The sequence below is a fragment of the Elephantulus edwardii genome, unplaced genomic scaffold (genome assembly GCF_000299155.1).
Source record: "Elephantulus edwardii isolate Elephantulus edwardi_28Jun2011 unplaced genomic scaffold, EleEdw1.0 scaffold00253, whole genome shotgun sequence".
Lineage (NCBI taxonomy): Eukaryota > Metazoa > Chordata > Mammalia > Macroscelidea > Macroscelididae > Elephantulus > Elephantulus edwardii.
The window spans coordinates 2,100,532-2,117,637 of record NW_006400003.1 but is presented as its reverse complement, the minus strand read 5'-3'; the positions used below and the strand labels follow the sequence as shown (position 1 = coordinate 2,117,637).

Genomic DNA, 17,106 nt, shown 5'->3' with positions numbered 1-17,106 from the left:
ATATATAAGTGTAATATTAATCATATATATGTCCTTTTCTTTTTATACAAATGCTAATATCAAAAAAAGGATGAAAAATTAAACTTTTTAAACTAGGCATACTTTTAAGATTAAAAACTTAAGACAAGTGACCTTTCATTCCATAAATCTTCAAGGATTATTATAAAATCATTACTCTTTAAAATATTTGATCACTACAGTTATTATAGAATTATATCAGAAAAAATAGTGATTTTGTTTACATAGCAACTCCTTTTATATTTATGTATGAGGTAACTTTACAAAATTAATATAAACATTTAATTTTTAACATATAAATGATATATTTTAGAAGTCAGTACTTTGTTTTCTGATTATTTTGTAAATATTCTTTAACAACTTTACAGAAAGATAAAGAAGACCAGTGGCTAGAGAAAAAAGTACAGGGAAATAAGGACCACATTATTTTGGAGCATCTGCAGTGGACAATGGGGTATGAAGTGCAAATTACAGCCGCTAATAGATTGGGATATTCTGAACCAACAGTGTATGAGTTCAACATGCCACCAAAACCCAACATTATTAAAGGTAAGAAAAACTATTTACAGAATATTTTATAAGACTGAAAATAAATATAAAATTATTTTCATAATCCTTATTATGTAATAAAATATAAATTCCTATTTCTGACCATGTATAATAGAATATACTTAAATTCTCTCAGTCTGCTTTGCATTAGTATATTGCTTAATTTATACAATGCACTTTGACAGTCTTTGTGCTTCAGAAGGTGAAGAGAGGGTGAACTGAGGGAAAGTAGGGAAGGTGGATGAAAATCAACATAGACATTTTCTTTTGATACCAGAAGAAACTTTTGCAAAGAAGTCAACTGTGCCATTTTTATAGGAAGTAGTTTTCCACTTTTAAGAATATGTGAACAAGTATAATGATGAACCTATCCATAACTAACTGAGCAAGTTGTTGTTAATATGTTGTCAACTCAATGGATAGATAAAATTGATCACCTAGTAAAACAGAAATAGCCAGGAATGCACAAGGAGGACTATTTCTAGAACTTCAAGGAAATTCAAACCCTGGCAGGAAGTTCTGATGCCCTAATAGTAAGGAGTCATGCTGCCAACCCAAAGACACGGGGCTTAAATTCACTAGTTTTCCCATGGGAAAAAAAATCCTCTTTTGTGATTTTTTTTGCCTCTGAAAACCCTCTGGAGTGTCACTATGAAACAGTTTCAGCTTGATCGTACAAACAACAAAAGAAACAAATCCTGCCAGAACATTCTTAAATAGTATTCACTGCACACTATTCACTGATTTCTATGTATGATGGATTCCAAGTTTGTTGAGTCGCAGTCAGCTTGACAGCACATAACAAAAACCGCCTGTGGTAAACTTTATCACATGTAACTAATATAAAGATGCACAGAAATAATATTAATTGTATTTTAAAAGACATACCCTGACATCAAGATGTAAAAATTTATCTTAATTCTAAATCATATTTAACCCTTTCAATTGTCCTATTGTTCATTTGTCCCAATTATCCTGTTAATTATTTATTTGGGTACAATTCTTCAATATTTAATGAAAAATCTCACACATCTTCATATATATAGCATATACTTTCATGATAATAGGACTAACAGATGTCATATTATAAAAAATAGTTCCAGAGTTAATATTTACTCTTTTTTGACAATGGAAAGAAATAAAATGTATTAGGTCAATCCTGCTAGTTAACCCTCTTGTAGTTTTAAACTGATATTAATCATGTTATCATGGATTTTTTTTATTGTATAGACGATCTAACAAAAGTCAAAGTAGTGTTGAAATTGTTACTTTTTAATTTAAAGTTATTATCCTTCATTTCAAAATTAAAGTAATTAATATTAGTTTGTATTGCCTATATGAATTATTATGTGAAATCAACCATAAAGTAGAATTAGGAAGTTGAGAAGTTCTAGAGATAGTATGGATATTTTGTGCTTCAATGTCATACTTAGTTAGTATTTCTATATTCAGTATCTCTTTTTTTATTCCTACATCTGTATGTTATATGATGGACATTCTGCTCCCATAGGATTTACTGCCTCTAAAAAGCAGCTAGAGGCTCAACTCTGGGTCACTTCTTACTCAACATCACACAACAACATGAGTTATATAAGGGATATCTCATTTTAGAGTTTTTAAGAAGTTAATTGGTATTACATCTATTCTCGGAATGTGAAAAACTGGACACCCTTCATAGCTGATCTGAGAAAATAAACAGTGTTATCTGTCATGGAGTAACTGGTTCCTATGAGTTTCTAACATCAATAAATGGCTCTCTAATTATAATGTATTATATATGTAGAAATTTTTGCAGATATGAGAAAATACTCAAAAGTATACTCAATTTTAGTGAGAATATATAAAGAATATGAATATGCAACTATATATATCCACTTGCAAAATGTTTTTTTTTTAGTTCTTTAAATTGATACAAGTATTTCATTGCATTAGTAACACAGGTAATACGTTAAATATTAGGTGATATTTGGATAACATTTATTAATATATCACAAAATAGAACAAATATTATTGGCAAATTACACGTTTCAGTCTTTGACTCCTTGATACTTTTTATAAGCAGTTGTTGATAATTGAAACCAATGTTGTTTGTTGTTATTGTTATGTGCCTTTGAGTCAGTTGGCTGTGTCTCATAGCAGCTCCGTGTACAACGACCCTAAACCCTTGTCTATCTTGTGCAAATCTCACTGTCTCTGACACATCTATCCCCATATCCCCAGTCACTGAATCAATCCATCTCATAGAGGGTCTTCCTTTCCTGCGCTGTCCCTCCACTCTCTTAAGAATGACATCCCTCTTCAGTGAGTGGTCCTTGCAACATGTCCAAAATATGTAAGATGAAGCTTCAGAATCCTTGCTTACAAGGAACAGCATAGTGTAACCCTCCCCAGGATGAACCTCTTGATTCTCTTAGCAGCCCATGGTATATTCAATACTCTTCTCCAGCACCACAGAGCTCAAGGGCATTGTTCAGCCCTCTGACAGATAGCAAGTAATTGCAGAGACCACATGGCCTGTATGAGGCATACCTTAGTCTCCAGACTGACACCACTGCTGTTCAGTACTCTAAAGAGGTCCCTGAGAGCAGACTTTCCCAGCACAATATGTCTTTTAATTTTCTGGCATCTGGTACCATGAGTGTTGATTGTGGAGCCAAGCAAAATGAAGCTTTCATCAAGCTCAATCTCTTCACCATCTGTCATAATGCTGCCAATCAGCCCAATGGTGAGAATCTTTGTTTTCTTGATATTGAGCCTCAATCCATATTAAAAGCTGTAGTCCTTGACCTTCTGCAGCAAGCACTTCAGATCCTTCTCAGTTTCGGCAAACAGAATTGTGTCATCTACATAATGCAGATTGTTAATGAATCTTCCTCCAATCCTAAGTGAAGATGAAAAATAATATTATTAACCAAGGCTGAATACTAGCCAGGATTTATGTGATGCATTTATTCTATAAGCTTTATCTAGTTTTGTTTTGTTTTCCTTATTTTTGAGAGTTAGCTATGGAAAAGAAGTAGCATAATTCTTGTTTCCATTTATAACTGTTTTTGTTATTTAATTTCTCTTCATATCTTTGTCCTTACCTCTTAATTTAGTTCATCTTGGCTCAATAATGTTGTTGTTGTTGTTGTTATGTGCCGTCGAGTCGCCTGCGACTCACAGCGACCCTATGTACAACAGCCCTAAACTCTGCTCTGTCCTGAGCCAATCACACTGTCTCTGACACTCCCATCCCAATTATCCCAATCATTGAATCAATCCACCTCATAAAGGGCCTTCCTCTCCTGCGCTGTCCCTTCACCCTCCCAAGCATGATGTCCCTTTCTAAGGACCGATCTCTCCTCACAACATGTCCAAAGTATGTTAGACGGAGCCTCAGAATCCTTAACTCCAAGGAGCCACCCGGTTTAACCCTTTCCAGGATGAATCTGTTTGTTTTCCTAGCAGTCCATGGTATTCTCAGTACTCTTCTCCAGCACCACAGCTCAAAGGCATCAATTCTTCTTCTATCCTCCTTGGTCATTGTCCAACTCTCTGATGCATAACAAGTGATTGCAAAGACCATGGCATGTATCAGATGCACCTTAGTCTCCAAAGAGACACCATTGCTCTTCAGCACTTTGGAGAGGTCCCTAAGAGCGGACTTTCCCATTGCAATGCACCTTTTAATTTCCTGGCTGCTGGTGCCAAGACTGTTGACTATGAAGCCAAGCAAACTAAAGCTGTGTACAATCTCAATCTCTTCACCATCCATCCTGATGCTGCCAATTGGTCCAGTGGTGAGAATCTTTGTCTTCTTGACATTGAGCCTCAATCCATATTGTAGGCTGCAGTCCTTGACCCTCTGCAGCAGGTGCTTCAGGTCCTCTTCAGTTTCAGCAAGCAGGGTTGTGTCATCTGCATAACGCAGACTGTTGATAAATCGTCCACCAATCTTATGGTTCATTAATTTCTTCTACAAATAGTCCTTACATCCTACGGTGTAGAAAACTCCAAGATGGGTATAGAGGTTTTATCTATGAAAGTTCAAAACTGGCCACTGTTCTCAAACCTCACAATCTAGCAAAGGAAATAAATATTGTACAAGGGATTTACTAATTCACAGTTACTTGAAGTTATAGATCCTGGTGAGAATGATGACCTGAAATGATATGAAAAGAGATTTAAATTATAGTGCTAATATTAAATTTAGGGGAACTTTCCCTGAAAAGGTATCATTTATGGGAATTTAGGAAAATATTTATAGGAAAATAGAAAAATAAATTTATAGGCAACAATCCTTCTAATTTATGCAGAGAAAGTCTCTTACACAAAAATTGACCTGTTATGAACTAAAGAAAGCTATTCTATAACTGAAATAGAGAACCAAGGACTTTAACTAAAATTTAGAGAGGAAGCTGAACCTGAACAGTTAAATATTTCATTAAAAAACAAACAAACAAACCTACCTTTCCAATAAGTTTAATTCTGATATGAAAAATATCATTTTGAGAACAGTAATTATGTGAATAACACTAGTCATTTTTTTGCGTATCTTCCTTGATAAAATGTGGTAAGTGATAAGAAAAATCAGAAAAGAATCAAGAAAACATTACAGATGCTTCCCTGGGTGTGCTCACCAGGTTATGCCAAGAAATCTGGAGGACAATTACCCGGCCACCTGACTGGAAGAGATCTCTATTTGTTCCCATTCCAAGCAAAGTTAACCCAATTATCAAACTATATCACTAATGTCACACACAAACAAGATCCTGCTTAAGATTATCTAGAAACAACTGGAACAGTACATCAGCAGAGAAATGCCAGATGCACACACTGGGTTTAGAAGAAGTCATGGCACTAGGGATATCATAGCCAACCTTAGACAGATCTTGGCTAAAAGCAGAAAGTACCAGAAGAATGTCTATCTGTATTTTATTGACTAAGCAAAGGCATCTGACTGTATGGATCACTAGAAATTGTGGCTTCCCTTGAGAAGGGAAATTCCAGAATACTTATTTGTGCTCATGTGATACCTATACTTAGAACTGGAAGCAGTAGTCAGAACAGAGCAGGGGGAAAACTGCTTTGTTCAGGATCAGCAAATGCATGCATCAGAGATACAGTCTATTTCAATACCGTTGCAATCTATTTGTATGACAGATCATTTGGGAAGCTACAATTTATGTGGAAGATTTTGGCATCAGGATTGAAGGAAGATTCATCAACAATCTGCATTATGCAGATGACACACCTTTGCTTGCTGAAACAGAAGAAGATATGAGATGTTTGCTGCAGAAGGTCAAGCCTTAAATATGGATTGAAGCTTAACATCAAGAAAATAAATATTCTCGCCACTGGGCTGATCAGCGGTCTCATGATGGACAGAGAAGATATTGAGGTTGTTGATAACTTCAGCTTGCTTGCTTCCACAATCAGCACTTTTGGCACTAACAGTCAGGAAATAAAAGACAAATTGGACTGGGAAAGTCTACTGTCGGGGACATCTCTAGAGTACTGAAGAGCAACAATGTCAGTCTGGAGACTAAGGTGCACCTGGTCCAGGTCACGTCTTTGCAGTTACTTACTATGCATTGGAGAGCTGGAAAATAACTGAGGATGATGAAAGAAGGATCAATGCCTTTGAATTGTGGTGCTGAAGAAGTGTTAAACATAACATGGACTTCGAGAAGAAAAACAGGTCTGTTCTGGAGAGAGTAAAACTAGGCTGTGCCCTGGAGGCAAGGATTTTGAGGCACTGTCTCACATGGTTTGGCCATGTGGCCAGGTGGGACCAGTCCCTAGAGATGGACGTCATGCTTGGAAGGGTGGAGGGACTGCACAGGAAAGAAAGTTTTAGGATGAGGTGGATTGACTCAGTGAGTGGAGGAATGGGAATAGGTCTGTCAGAGATGAGACAGGCTCAGGTTAGGACAGGTTTCACAGCTAGTATATCTAGTATCACTATGAGTCGCAGGAAACTCAATGGCACATAAAAAAAAAAACACAACAAAACAGTAGGGAAAAGCTAAAGCAGTAGGAAAATCTGGTGGCTTAATTGTAAGAAATTACATTGCCAGTCCAAGCACACAAAATTTGAATCTACTCTGCAGGAGAAAGATAGCTAGTATCCTGCTATGCCATATATTGCTTCTGACAATCTGTTGAAAGGTCAGCTATTAGTTGGTTTCAACTTGACAATGCATAACAAAACAACAAATACAGTAGAAGGACAAAAATTACAATTTCAACTACTGTCTAGTGGATATACACTAACACTATCTGAGAAATTGGATTTGTTTTGGTAGATAATGATGACTTTTAAATTCCTTGCCAAGGCAACTGGTAAGCTTTTGGTGTTATTTACCAAAATAATAAAACTTGCAGAAAAAATATGATATGGTTATTGAGGATCAAACTATTATAAAGCTTAAAATGTCAAGTAGTATGTTAGATTATGTAGAAATTAGAAGAGAACTGTAACTTAGACACATATACCATGCAATTGTATGCCTTAACTGAAGTGTAGATAATAAAGAAAGATGGAGATCTACAGATCTGTGAGAAGTAGTTTGTGTTGATCTTACTCATAGCTATTTGTTTCACATGACTTGCATAGGTATATGTTTAAGAAGTAGTTTTTGGATGATTGAAGAACAAAGTATTAAAAACTGAGTCCAAAGAAATTAATATTATTCAGAAAGAGAAAATTATAGCACAATAATCAAATGAAACTAATATAAAAAGAGACTAAGTTAATTAGGGGACAGGTTGGGTTTTGGTTTTTTATTAATATATTAAAAGTTAAAATCAACTTTCAAAAGGAAAAAAGAGTCAAATACTGCTCAAATGCCAACTGAATGGAACAAGATGGGAAATTATCTTATCATCTTTGGTTTTTATAAAATGATTATCAAAGAAATTGCATAAGAATGGACTACATTTTTTATACAATGAAGGAATTTAGGTCCTATGTTATTTAAGTCTTTCAGTAAATTTCTCTATGAAGGTGAGCAGAAAGAGAGGAAAAGAGCCAGTGTTAGATTTTTTTTATCAGCAACAAAGTGATGTTTCATGGTTTTTGAAACATAAATAATCATTAGGAATTTTATAAATGCATGAGATACAGGGTAACTGTTGAGAAAGTTTCATTGAAGGTAAGAAATCATACTCATCCCCTTGAAGGTTTCCTGGGAGCTTTGGTGGTGTGATCTATAAAGAGTTTTGCTACTTAACCCAGAGACTATAAAAGAGAATGGTGAACTCTTTCAGTCTCTAGGTCTGCAGTATTCAGCCTCTGAAAATTTGCTGGAGGCTCTGATCAGCTATGGATTGGTTCTAAATAAATGACAATAAGGAGAAACTCACCATAAAGGAGTCTTTGCTGTATGTGATTTATAGCTGGCCCTCCAGCAGATTTCAGAGGCAGTTTGCACCGTAGGAATTTGTCCATCCTTCTCCTTCAGAGCATCTGGTGGATTCAGATTGTGTGTGTTAGGGATTATAGTGCAGCTTTTTACCATAGACCATCAGAGGTCCCAGTTCTATGTTAAAGAAAGTGAACTTTGCAAACCAAAAGTTCCACTATTATAATCCATTAGCCATCTCCTTCTGTAGAGACTTATAGCTTCAGACACATCGTAGAAGGTAACTATGAGGAAGACTTCACTATACTGAATATATACACAAAAAAATATGTGTGTATATATGTGTTGCTTTATACATACACTACCATTATAATTGCATGATTTCTTACTTGATTTTAATGATCATTTTTTATTGATTTCTATAAAAAAACAAGGGCCACTCAGGAACAGCCATAATTGATCTCCACCATCGCCACAGTGGGGAACTGTCCCTGTCAACAAGAAAAAAAACAACACACCTCTTTATACTAATTCCAAGAGCAGTCTTTATGCTTTGCTGGGTCAAACACCAATGTGGTAGCTCATAGACCACACAGTACAATGTTAAGAAACTCAAAAGAATGTTCAGGGGTAGCAGATAACATCATTCAGTCAGGACAATTTGGTGCCTCAGCCTTCAGCCTCACAGCTTTAGGCTTTTAGTTTTGCCAATTATGGCTCTCCCCTCCAGTCTTCCAATAAACTTTGCCAAAGGCTCTTGGCTTTGGTTTTGTGGATAATCGTCTCATAGTCAGCTCTGTCTCATATCAGGTCTCTGATTCTGTGCTTTGATTGCTGCTGCTCTCTATAGGTCTATCTGGTGCAAGAATCTTTGGCTCCCAAGAGCTTAGTGCATGCTTTATTCTTAAATGCTAGTGGTAATATTCTAAAAATCTGTCACTAAATCTGTTAAACTTAGTGGAAAGACTAGCCAATCCCCTTGTGGATAGGCTAACACATCATATTCACATGATCCTGCCCATCCACATGGCAAAATCAAACTCATTTGTTAGGAAAGCTATTTTGAATAAACAACCCTTAACCACAGTTTCATTAAGATATTCAAGTATGTTTCATTTTATGACAATAATTACAATTGTATGAGGGAGCTCTGCTTGCCTTTTGGTAAGACCCTGTGCTGCAATCCCAAAGGCATGTGGTTTGAATACACCAGCTATTCCACAGGAGAAAGATGGGCAATCTCCTCTGGTGGGATTAACTGCCTTTGAAAACCCAGCAGAGAGTCAGATATGGGTTGGTTCCGACTGGATGGTACAAAACATCAACAACACTCATGTAATTATTTTCAACATAATTTAGAAACCTTTCCCTCCACTTTACCCATCCCTTTGCCAGTCTCTTTTCATTCCACCACCTCTGTAATCCCTGTCAACCTTCCACAGTTGTTTCTATCTCTGAATAAATCTTCCCTTATTCTTTTTTTCCCCTTCTCTTCTTCCTTCCTTCTATTTGACCAGTTATACATGTCTTGCATAAAAAAAGAGCAAGGGTCACATGGGACGGCCTTTACCAACTTAACAAAGAGGAACTCTCCTTATCAAGAATGAAAAAAACCAGAGCCAGTTCCCAGGAAGTCAGACATGCCCTCCACCCTTCCCACACTCCCAAACCTCTTTCTACTTTTCTCTACGCCAGTCTTATTGCTTAGCTTCCTCCAAAATCTGATGTAATAGTTCACAGACAACACAGAATTATATTGGGGAAATTAAAAGATTATAGTCTAAGAATCAGGAATGGCATCTATTTCCTAACCAACATGCCTCTGGAAACTCTGTGAACTTTGATAAATGTTGATAATTATAGAAAGGCTTCAGGCCTTTTGTTCATAGAGTCACTATGAGTCATGCTCAACTCAATGATAACAACAACAATAACAACAATCTAAATAAGTAGCAGAATACAGTCAGGATGACTTTTGAAATGTGTCTGTAGGCACCTCAGCATTGAGCCTTATGGCTTTAGGCCAGTGTTACAAAGTTCTCCATCCTACCTATTATGCCCACCTCTCCTTCAGTCTTAGCCAGTGTTACATAGTTCTCAGTGAATTATGGCCCCTCACCTCCTGTTGTCCAACAAACGTGGGCCAAGGCCCTTGGCTTTGGTTTAAATGGTGCAGCAGTCCCAGGGTCCTGTCTCATATTGAGTCTCTACTTCGGCCCTGTCTATTGCTGCCATAGGTGTAGCTAGAATAAAAATCTCTAGTCTTGAAGGGCCAACTACATTCTCTTGCTGATTCTTTTTCACTGGGGTGGGGAAGGTCTAGTTCTTCCTCTGCTGGATTGCTCAATTTAATGATAAGACTAGATAATCCTTTTATGGATTGCTAGATATTTTATTGCTAGATAGTATTGTGTACACAATCCGCTTGCATATTCCTGCCATCAGCATGGTGAAGTCCAACTATGGCTAAGAGAGTCATATTGAAAGATAAAAATTCACAGCTAATCCAGATTGTTACCATTCCTACCAGGAATGCATTAGAGTACAAAACTCTCTACATCTTTGAAACATTTGTGGTTTGCTCTCCTTTTAAACTTTACTACTGTTGGTGGGATGTGATGATATTTCATTCCTATTTTGATTTGCATCTCTCTAAGAGCTAGCAAAGCTATTGGACAATTGTTCATGTTTTTTGCTGGTGATGAGTCTTTTCATATTTTCTGCTCAGTTTATAATTATATGGTTTTATTATTTAATAGGTTGATTCTGAAGTATTCTGTATATTTTAGATATAAGTATTATGCCAGATATGTTGTTTTAGATTAAAATCGTTTATCAGCTATGTCTTTGCTAATTTTTCCCAGACTGCAGGCTTTCCTTTCATTCTATTGGAGAAATTTTTTACGTACCCTTGTTTTTGATATTTAGTAGGTCTCATTCTATTATTTTTATCTCTCTTGGATGTGCATATACAGCTGTTTGAAAACCCATTCATGTCATCTACTAGGGTTCTAGTGTATTACAAATTTATTACTTTTTTTTCTGATAATCTTTATAGTTTTGGGGTTTCTCCCTAAGTCTCTGATCTACTTTAAGTCAATTTTTGTGTATGGTATTTGTAAAGAGAGTAAGTCCACATGGGGATGGCATAGCAACCTTTACTAACTTTTCATAGAAAAATTGTCCGCTATCAACAGCATCAGTAATATACACCAAAAAAACCCCTCATATGGTCAGACTTGTGGTCCACACTCCTTTATCTCTCTTTTTTTTTTTTTTTACTCATCTCAATACCAATCTTACTGCTTTGCTGATTTCAAAATCCAATGTGAAAACTCATAGACCTCAGAGAACCATGTTGAGAAAGACAAAAGTTGAAAATCCTGATTAGGAGCAAAATACAGAGTTACTGACTTTAGTCTTGAGCCTCATGGCTTCAGACCAGTGTTAAAACGTTCTTAGTCCTGCCAATATTGACTCTCCTCCCACCTCAAATTGTCCAGTCATCTTGGACAAAGGCTATTAGTTTAGCTCTAGTTCTGTCAGGACGAGAAGATGAGTAGTAGCCAACTCTGTCTTATGTCAGGTCTCTCTGGTCCTCTACCTTAGTTATAGCTGCTGCTGCCATATGTATACCTGGAGCAAGAATGTCTGGTCCTGAAGGAAATCTTACATTCTCTTGCTTCTTCTTCTTCTTCTCTTCCTTGCTGGTGGAGAAAGTCTAATCTACTGCTGGAGCCACTTGATTTATTGATGAGACTACCCAATCACCTTATAGATTGGTGAGACTGACCAATTTCTTTCTGGAATGGTGAGATAGCCAATCGCCTTGTGGATAAGCTAATACTCCTCCTATTCGCATATTCCCACCCGTCCACCTGGTAGAGTCAACTTGAGTGGCTAGGAAAGCCATATTGAAAGATTAATTCAATATGAGAATATGGAGAACTTTGTAACACTGGCCTAAAGCCATAAGGTTCAATGCTGAGGTGCCTACAGACACATTTCAAATTATTAATTCAGTATGAGAAGTGAATCATGTTTCTGTTTTCTAGTTTTTTCTTTTTTAAATTTTATTTTATTAATAATAATGAACATTTACAGATATTTTGTATTTCCATTCATTCATTGTTGCACTTTTCTCCCTGCCCAGCCCTTCCCCCAAATGTTCAGTTTTGTCAGCACCATTTGTTGAAGAGGTGGCTGATTCCCTACTTAATTTTTTGTTATGACTAAAGTGAAAACCAAAACCCAGTCTCATCAATTTGATCTTGATCCATACCAATCATATAGAGCAGAAAGTCTAGTAAACTATCTATAAAGTAACATATGTTGCTTTGTCTAACTTGGTTCAGATGTGAAATTTAAAATTAATTTAGTTTTTTTTTCATTTGTTTGTTTTTTATTTGTTGTTGCATAGCATATATGCTATATAAATATGGGTCCAAATGACGATTATTGATTTTTTTAAATTAAAATATCTTTAGTCAAATGAATTTAACTAGAAAGATGTTTTTAGATAGAATGAGTTTTTAAATCTTTAGAAAATATGTTTATCTTTATTAACAAACTACTTAAATATACAGTACATTTTTTTGTTTAGCTAAAGCATTGTTTTTAAATCTGTCTACCTTAAATGAATTCATATTGTTTTGGTAATATTTTTTTCCTCTGTATAAAACCTTAGTGGATCTGTATTTCTTTATAAATAAGTAAGATTATTTTATTACAAAGATATTTTGGACTGTTATATAATATTTTCTCATTTTCAATTGTTAATAAGATGGGCTTACTTTATATATTTATTTACATAGAAATAAACTGTGTGAAATCACCACACATTGGCATTTGGAATATTAGTAGACCATAATTTCATCTCATTTTTTCTTAGAAACAGTGGGAATATTGAATAATAATGGCAAATTAATGCTTATACAATGATCATAAAACTATGCATGGTACTAAATGCGCTGATAAGATGACATCATATATTTATTTTATAATTTTAATTATTAAAATTACCTAATCTTTTAAAATAAAATGTTCTAATTTTTTTAAATAAATAAATGAGTTTTGGAAATGTATTTCTTATTTCTTCTGGCTTAAAACACATTTGCTGTTGTTTGAATGTAACTAATGAGAGACTTTAGTCACTTTTAATGGTGGCTACTATTTGCTCTTGTGTTGAGAATGATTTGAAGACATTTCTAGTATTCTACTATCATGATAATATGATTTATAAGCACTATATTCTTCCTTTCTTAATCTTTGATGTTAAAAGAATTCTGGCCTCTGAAATCAACAAAGAGCTCTTTTGTTTTCCAAATGTAACAAACAAACAAAAAAAAGAAGATATAAATCATTAACAAAAATTATGTTACTAAGACATTTCAGTTAATTTGCATTTTCATGAGTTTTTTGATGGACTGTAAAATATAATCATTTTTATGACTTTTATTTTCATTCCAAAGAAATACTTGCCTACCCTTTATTCTGTCATTTAATAAATATGAATAGAAAGTAAAATCTAAGCATAAGACAAATACTGATGTTTCCTCAAGGTTAAGTTTAAACCACTGAACTGAACCCATTGTCATTGAGTCAGTTCTGACTAATAGTGACCCTCCATTGGGTTTCTGAGGCTGTAAAGCTTTGCAAGAGTAGACCACCAGTCATTCTCCCACTGAGCAGAAAATGAATTTTAACTGCTGGCATTTTGGATTCCAGCCTGATGCATTAAGCACTCTGTCACGTGATGGCAGTGGTGTAGATGAGTCCTTTTCTCTTTTTAAATATAGAGTTATTCTAAAATAGTATTAAAATGTTGCTGTTATTGTTGTTGCCATTGAGTCAAGCACGACTCATAGTGATCCTATGAACAAAAGGCCTGAAGCCTTTCTTTAACTATAGACATTTATCAAAATTCACAGAGTTTCCAGAGACATGTTGCATAGGAAGTGGATGCCACTCCTATTTCCAAACCTGTCTTAAACTTGGAGCTCCACCAAACACTGTCCAACATGGGTAACCATTACGGCATTTGACACCACAATGGCAGAAGGTTAAGCATCACATGAACCCTGGGTTACCTCAGTAGAAGAGAACTTAACTTTTAACTACATGTAATTTTCAGTCAAACCTAAATATTGGTACTATACACATAGCAAACCTTGTTTTCTTTTTCTAGTTACCATGTAATAAAAGTCTTTTACTTACTCTTATCACACTTGTTATTCAGTGGTGTTTAATATTTTTTTTCCATAATATGTCTAGAGTGTGTTTGTAACCATTTTGGGTTAAAATTTTATTGTTGTAGCACATTTTTATTCCATGAATGAATTATTTTAATATACATTAAAAGATGTTTATTAAATAGATATAGACTAATGAATTCTGATTCCAGAGATATCATCAAATGTTGTACACAATTTCATATTTAAAATAACATTGTGGATTCACTGATAGCACAAGTGACTTTCCTTTTACAAAATATTCATCCAAAAATTAAGATATTCACATTTAAGTAATTCATGACAGAATTAACATCTGGTAAGCATTGCAGTTTGCCTCTGTAATTTTTTTTCTCTTCACATGGAACAAATTATGATTGTTTCATACAAGATTTCAGCTGCTTGTCTTGTATTAATATAATTGTTTATAGGTACTTGTTAATGGCTTTGTGTAAACCTTGCATTAATTATTTTCTCTTTTTTTCTTTCCTACTATCATTTTCCCCCCCTTTTCTTTCATCTGATGTTTTTAACCTTACTTGCTTTCCTTAATTATTTTGTTCTTGTTCTATTTTCAAAACCTGTTTTCATCATGCAGAAAAATGCTGTGAAGCGAATAAAGGTGGAAATGGAAGCCAGTCATGGCAGCTGAATGCTGCTGGGTTATTTTTTATTATTACCATAAGTTTGTCTTGCATGTTTTAATGTTATTGTTACATCATTAGTATTTCATTTATACCCTGAAAATTTTAATATTTTAATAATACCAAGACTAATCTGAATATTGAAATATTTGAATAACTAAATATCAATCTAAACTTAATAAAGATCTCCTAAATTCCAACTAACTAGGTAAGTATCTTCCCCTATTGACAGTTAACACTTTCCTCATTTCCTAAATTATCAAACTATTAAATCTTTGGCCAAAAATCAATGAAGATATTGTTTTTTCTAATAACCAGTTCACTGCATCATTCTAACGTTTCCTTTAATAGTAGTGACCCTGGGAAAATCCCAGGTCACTTGTACTAGTAATGTACATCTCATTTACTTTCATTTGAATATTTTGCAAATATAACTCAACATCTGTTACAAAACATAGTATAAATATTAATTTCAATATTAATAATATTTGGATATTTCTATTTTAATTTTAACTGCTGATCTTTTAATTGTAAGTTCCTGATGTTATTAGCATTCCTTATATTTTATAATGTTTACCATTTAAATAAAGCATAAAATCGAAAATCTTTACTATATTAGATGTATCCCTATTCTAATATTTTCCCTTTGTTAACCTAAAATATCAAAAGAAATAAACATTAAAATAATAATAATTCAAAACCTTTTTTAATTAAGTGAAAATATATCTTTATTGTTCTTCCAGAATAAATTACAAAGCAGTGTGTAATATGTTTGCAAAGTTTCATCTCATTCACTGGATTCAGATTGTTTCCCCTGACAAGCAGCCCTGATGCTTTAACATATATTCTTTTTTTTTTACCACCAAACCACATACGACTTTTATTTTTAATGTGATTTGTGTACATCAGGAACATGAGTAATCCTTTTACAAATGAAAGTGATTAAAAATAACATATATTCTTATTTGCTGCATTTTCTTAGTTACCCTGGACTCTGCTTAAAGACATAGGGAAATTAAATAAATAAATAAAAAGACATAGGGAAATAGTAGCTACTATCAACAGGATACAGTATGAAAACAATATGAAAAAAAGGATATTATATATATATATATATGATTATATATATTCATATTTATAAATACATTCAATTTGGGAAAGTAGCATAAACAAATTAGGATAATCACTTTTGTATTTTTGCAACACAGATTGGAGGAAGAATAACTCAGTTTTTTAAATTCATAGCCATACCTTATTAAATTATTTTTATTATTTATTCAGAACTGTTTGGAACCTACAAATTTACATAGAGCGAAAAATATGACCATAGTTTTGTTAGAAAATCAAATTATTAGAAACTGTACATCAGGTTTGATTCTCAGAACCAATGCTTTTGTGATTACAGCAAAAAAAAAATTCTCTCTCATGCTCTCCTTTTAACTAAAGTTCTAGAGAATCCATTCATGTAAGTGTTGGACCATATTTTAGAAGTTGATTGTCTTTAATTTTTTTAGTTGTTGTATGCCAATATATTTTTTCATTTAATTTTTGTTGATTTGCTTAGAGACTGGAGAGAATTATGCCAAGAGAAGTAACTCAAGTATTGTAAGGACAAATACTGCATAAGACCATTATTGTCTTTCATTTCTTGTGTCATCTTTTGCTCGCCATTGCTAGGCATTCCTTCTCTTGTTCTAGTAACATGTCTGTGGACTACAAAATGACCCAAAGCAGATAAAACACATTATCATTTTCTTCTTGCATCATCTACTCTGAGGCAGGGATTTCCTAAGTGAAAAGAATAGTGTTTTGTTTTTAAAATTACCATACCGTTATTTTTGTTCAGTAAACAACAAAATACAATTAGGTGCTAAGTCCTTCATATTTTAATTATGAAGAGGTACATTGATTATCAATAGGTTTGTAAGAAATGAATTTCAATACTACTTTTAAGGATTCTGTTTCTAATTCATTATACTTTGATTGATTGGATTTTTCAAAACAATCAAGAGAATGTAGTCTGTATTTAATAAATTAATGCAGTTGTTATATAGTTTTATATTTTGTAGCTCAGAATCACAGTACTAGTAATAGAAAAAAAATATTCGGTGAATGAATATTACAAGGCCAGATACCTAAAACAAAGTTTTGATATATCAGAAAAAAATCTAAAATTAAAATGCTGTTATCTTTAAATAATCATTTCCATTTTTACATTTCAGTAGTTGTTAATTTGGTGTATTTAAACATTTTAAGGTACAGCAAGCTTTCCCTCTTAGGATTAATACAGAAATTTATTTGCCTATATTTATTTAT

The 17,106-nt window shown here is 33.9% G+C and overlaps 1 protein-coding gene across 2 annotated transcripts in view; it reads left to right on the top strand.

Annotated features, from left to right (window-relative positions):
• The window catches only part of NCAM2 (neural cell adhesion molecule 2), a 781,544-nt gene that overhangs the window by 723,474 nt on the left and 40,964 nt on the right, over window positions 1-17,106 (top strand). For both annotated transcript variants that reach the window (XM_006899357.1, XM_006899358.1), the window contains one exon: window positions 387-567. In XM_006899357.1, coding sequence (XP_006899419.1) covers window positions 387-567 — 181 coding nt within the window. The remainder of the gene's footprint in view (window positions 1-386; window positions 568-17,106) is intronic.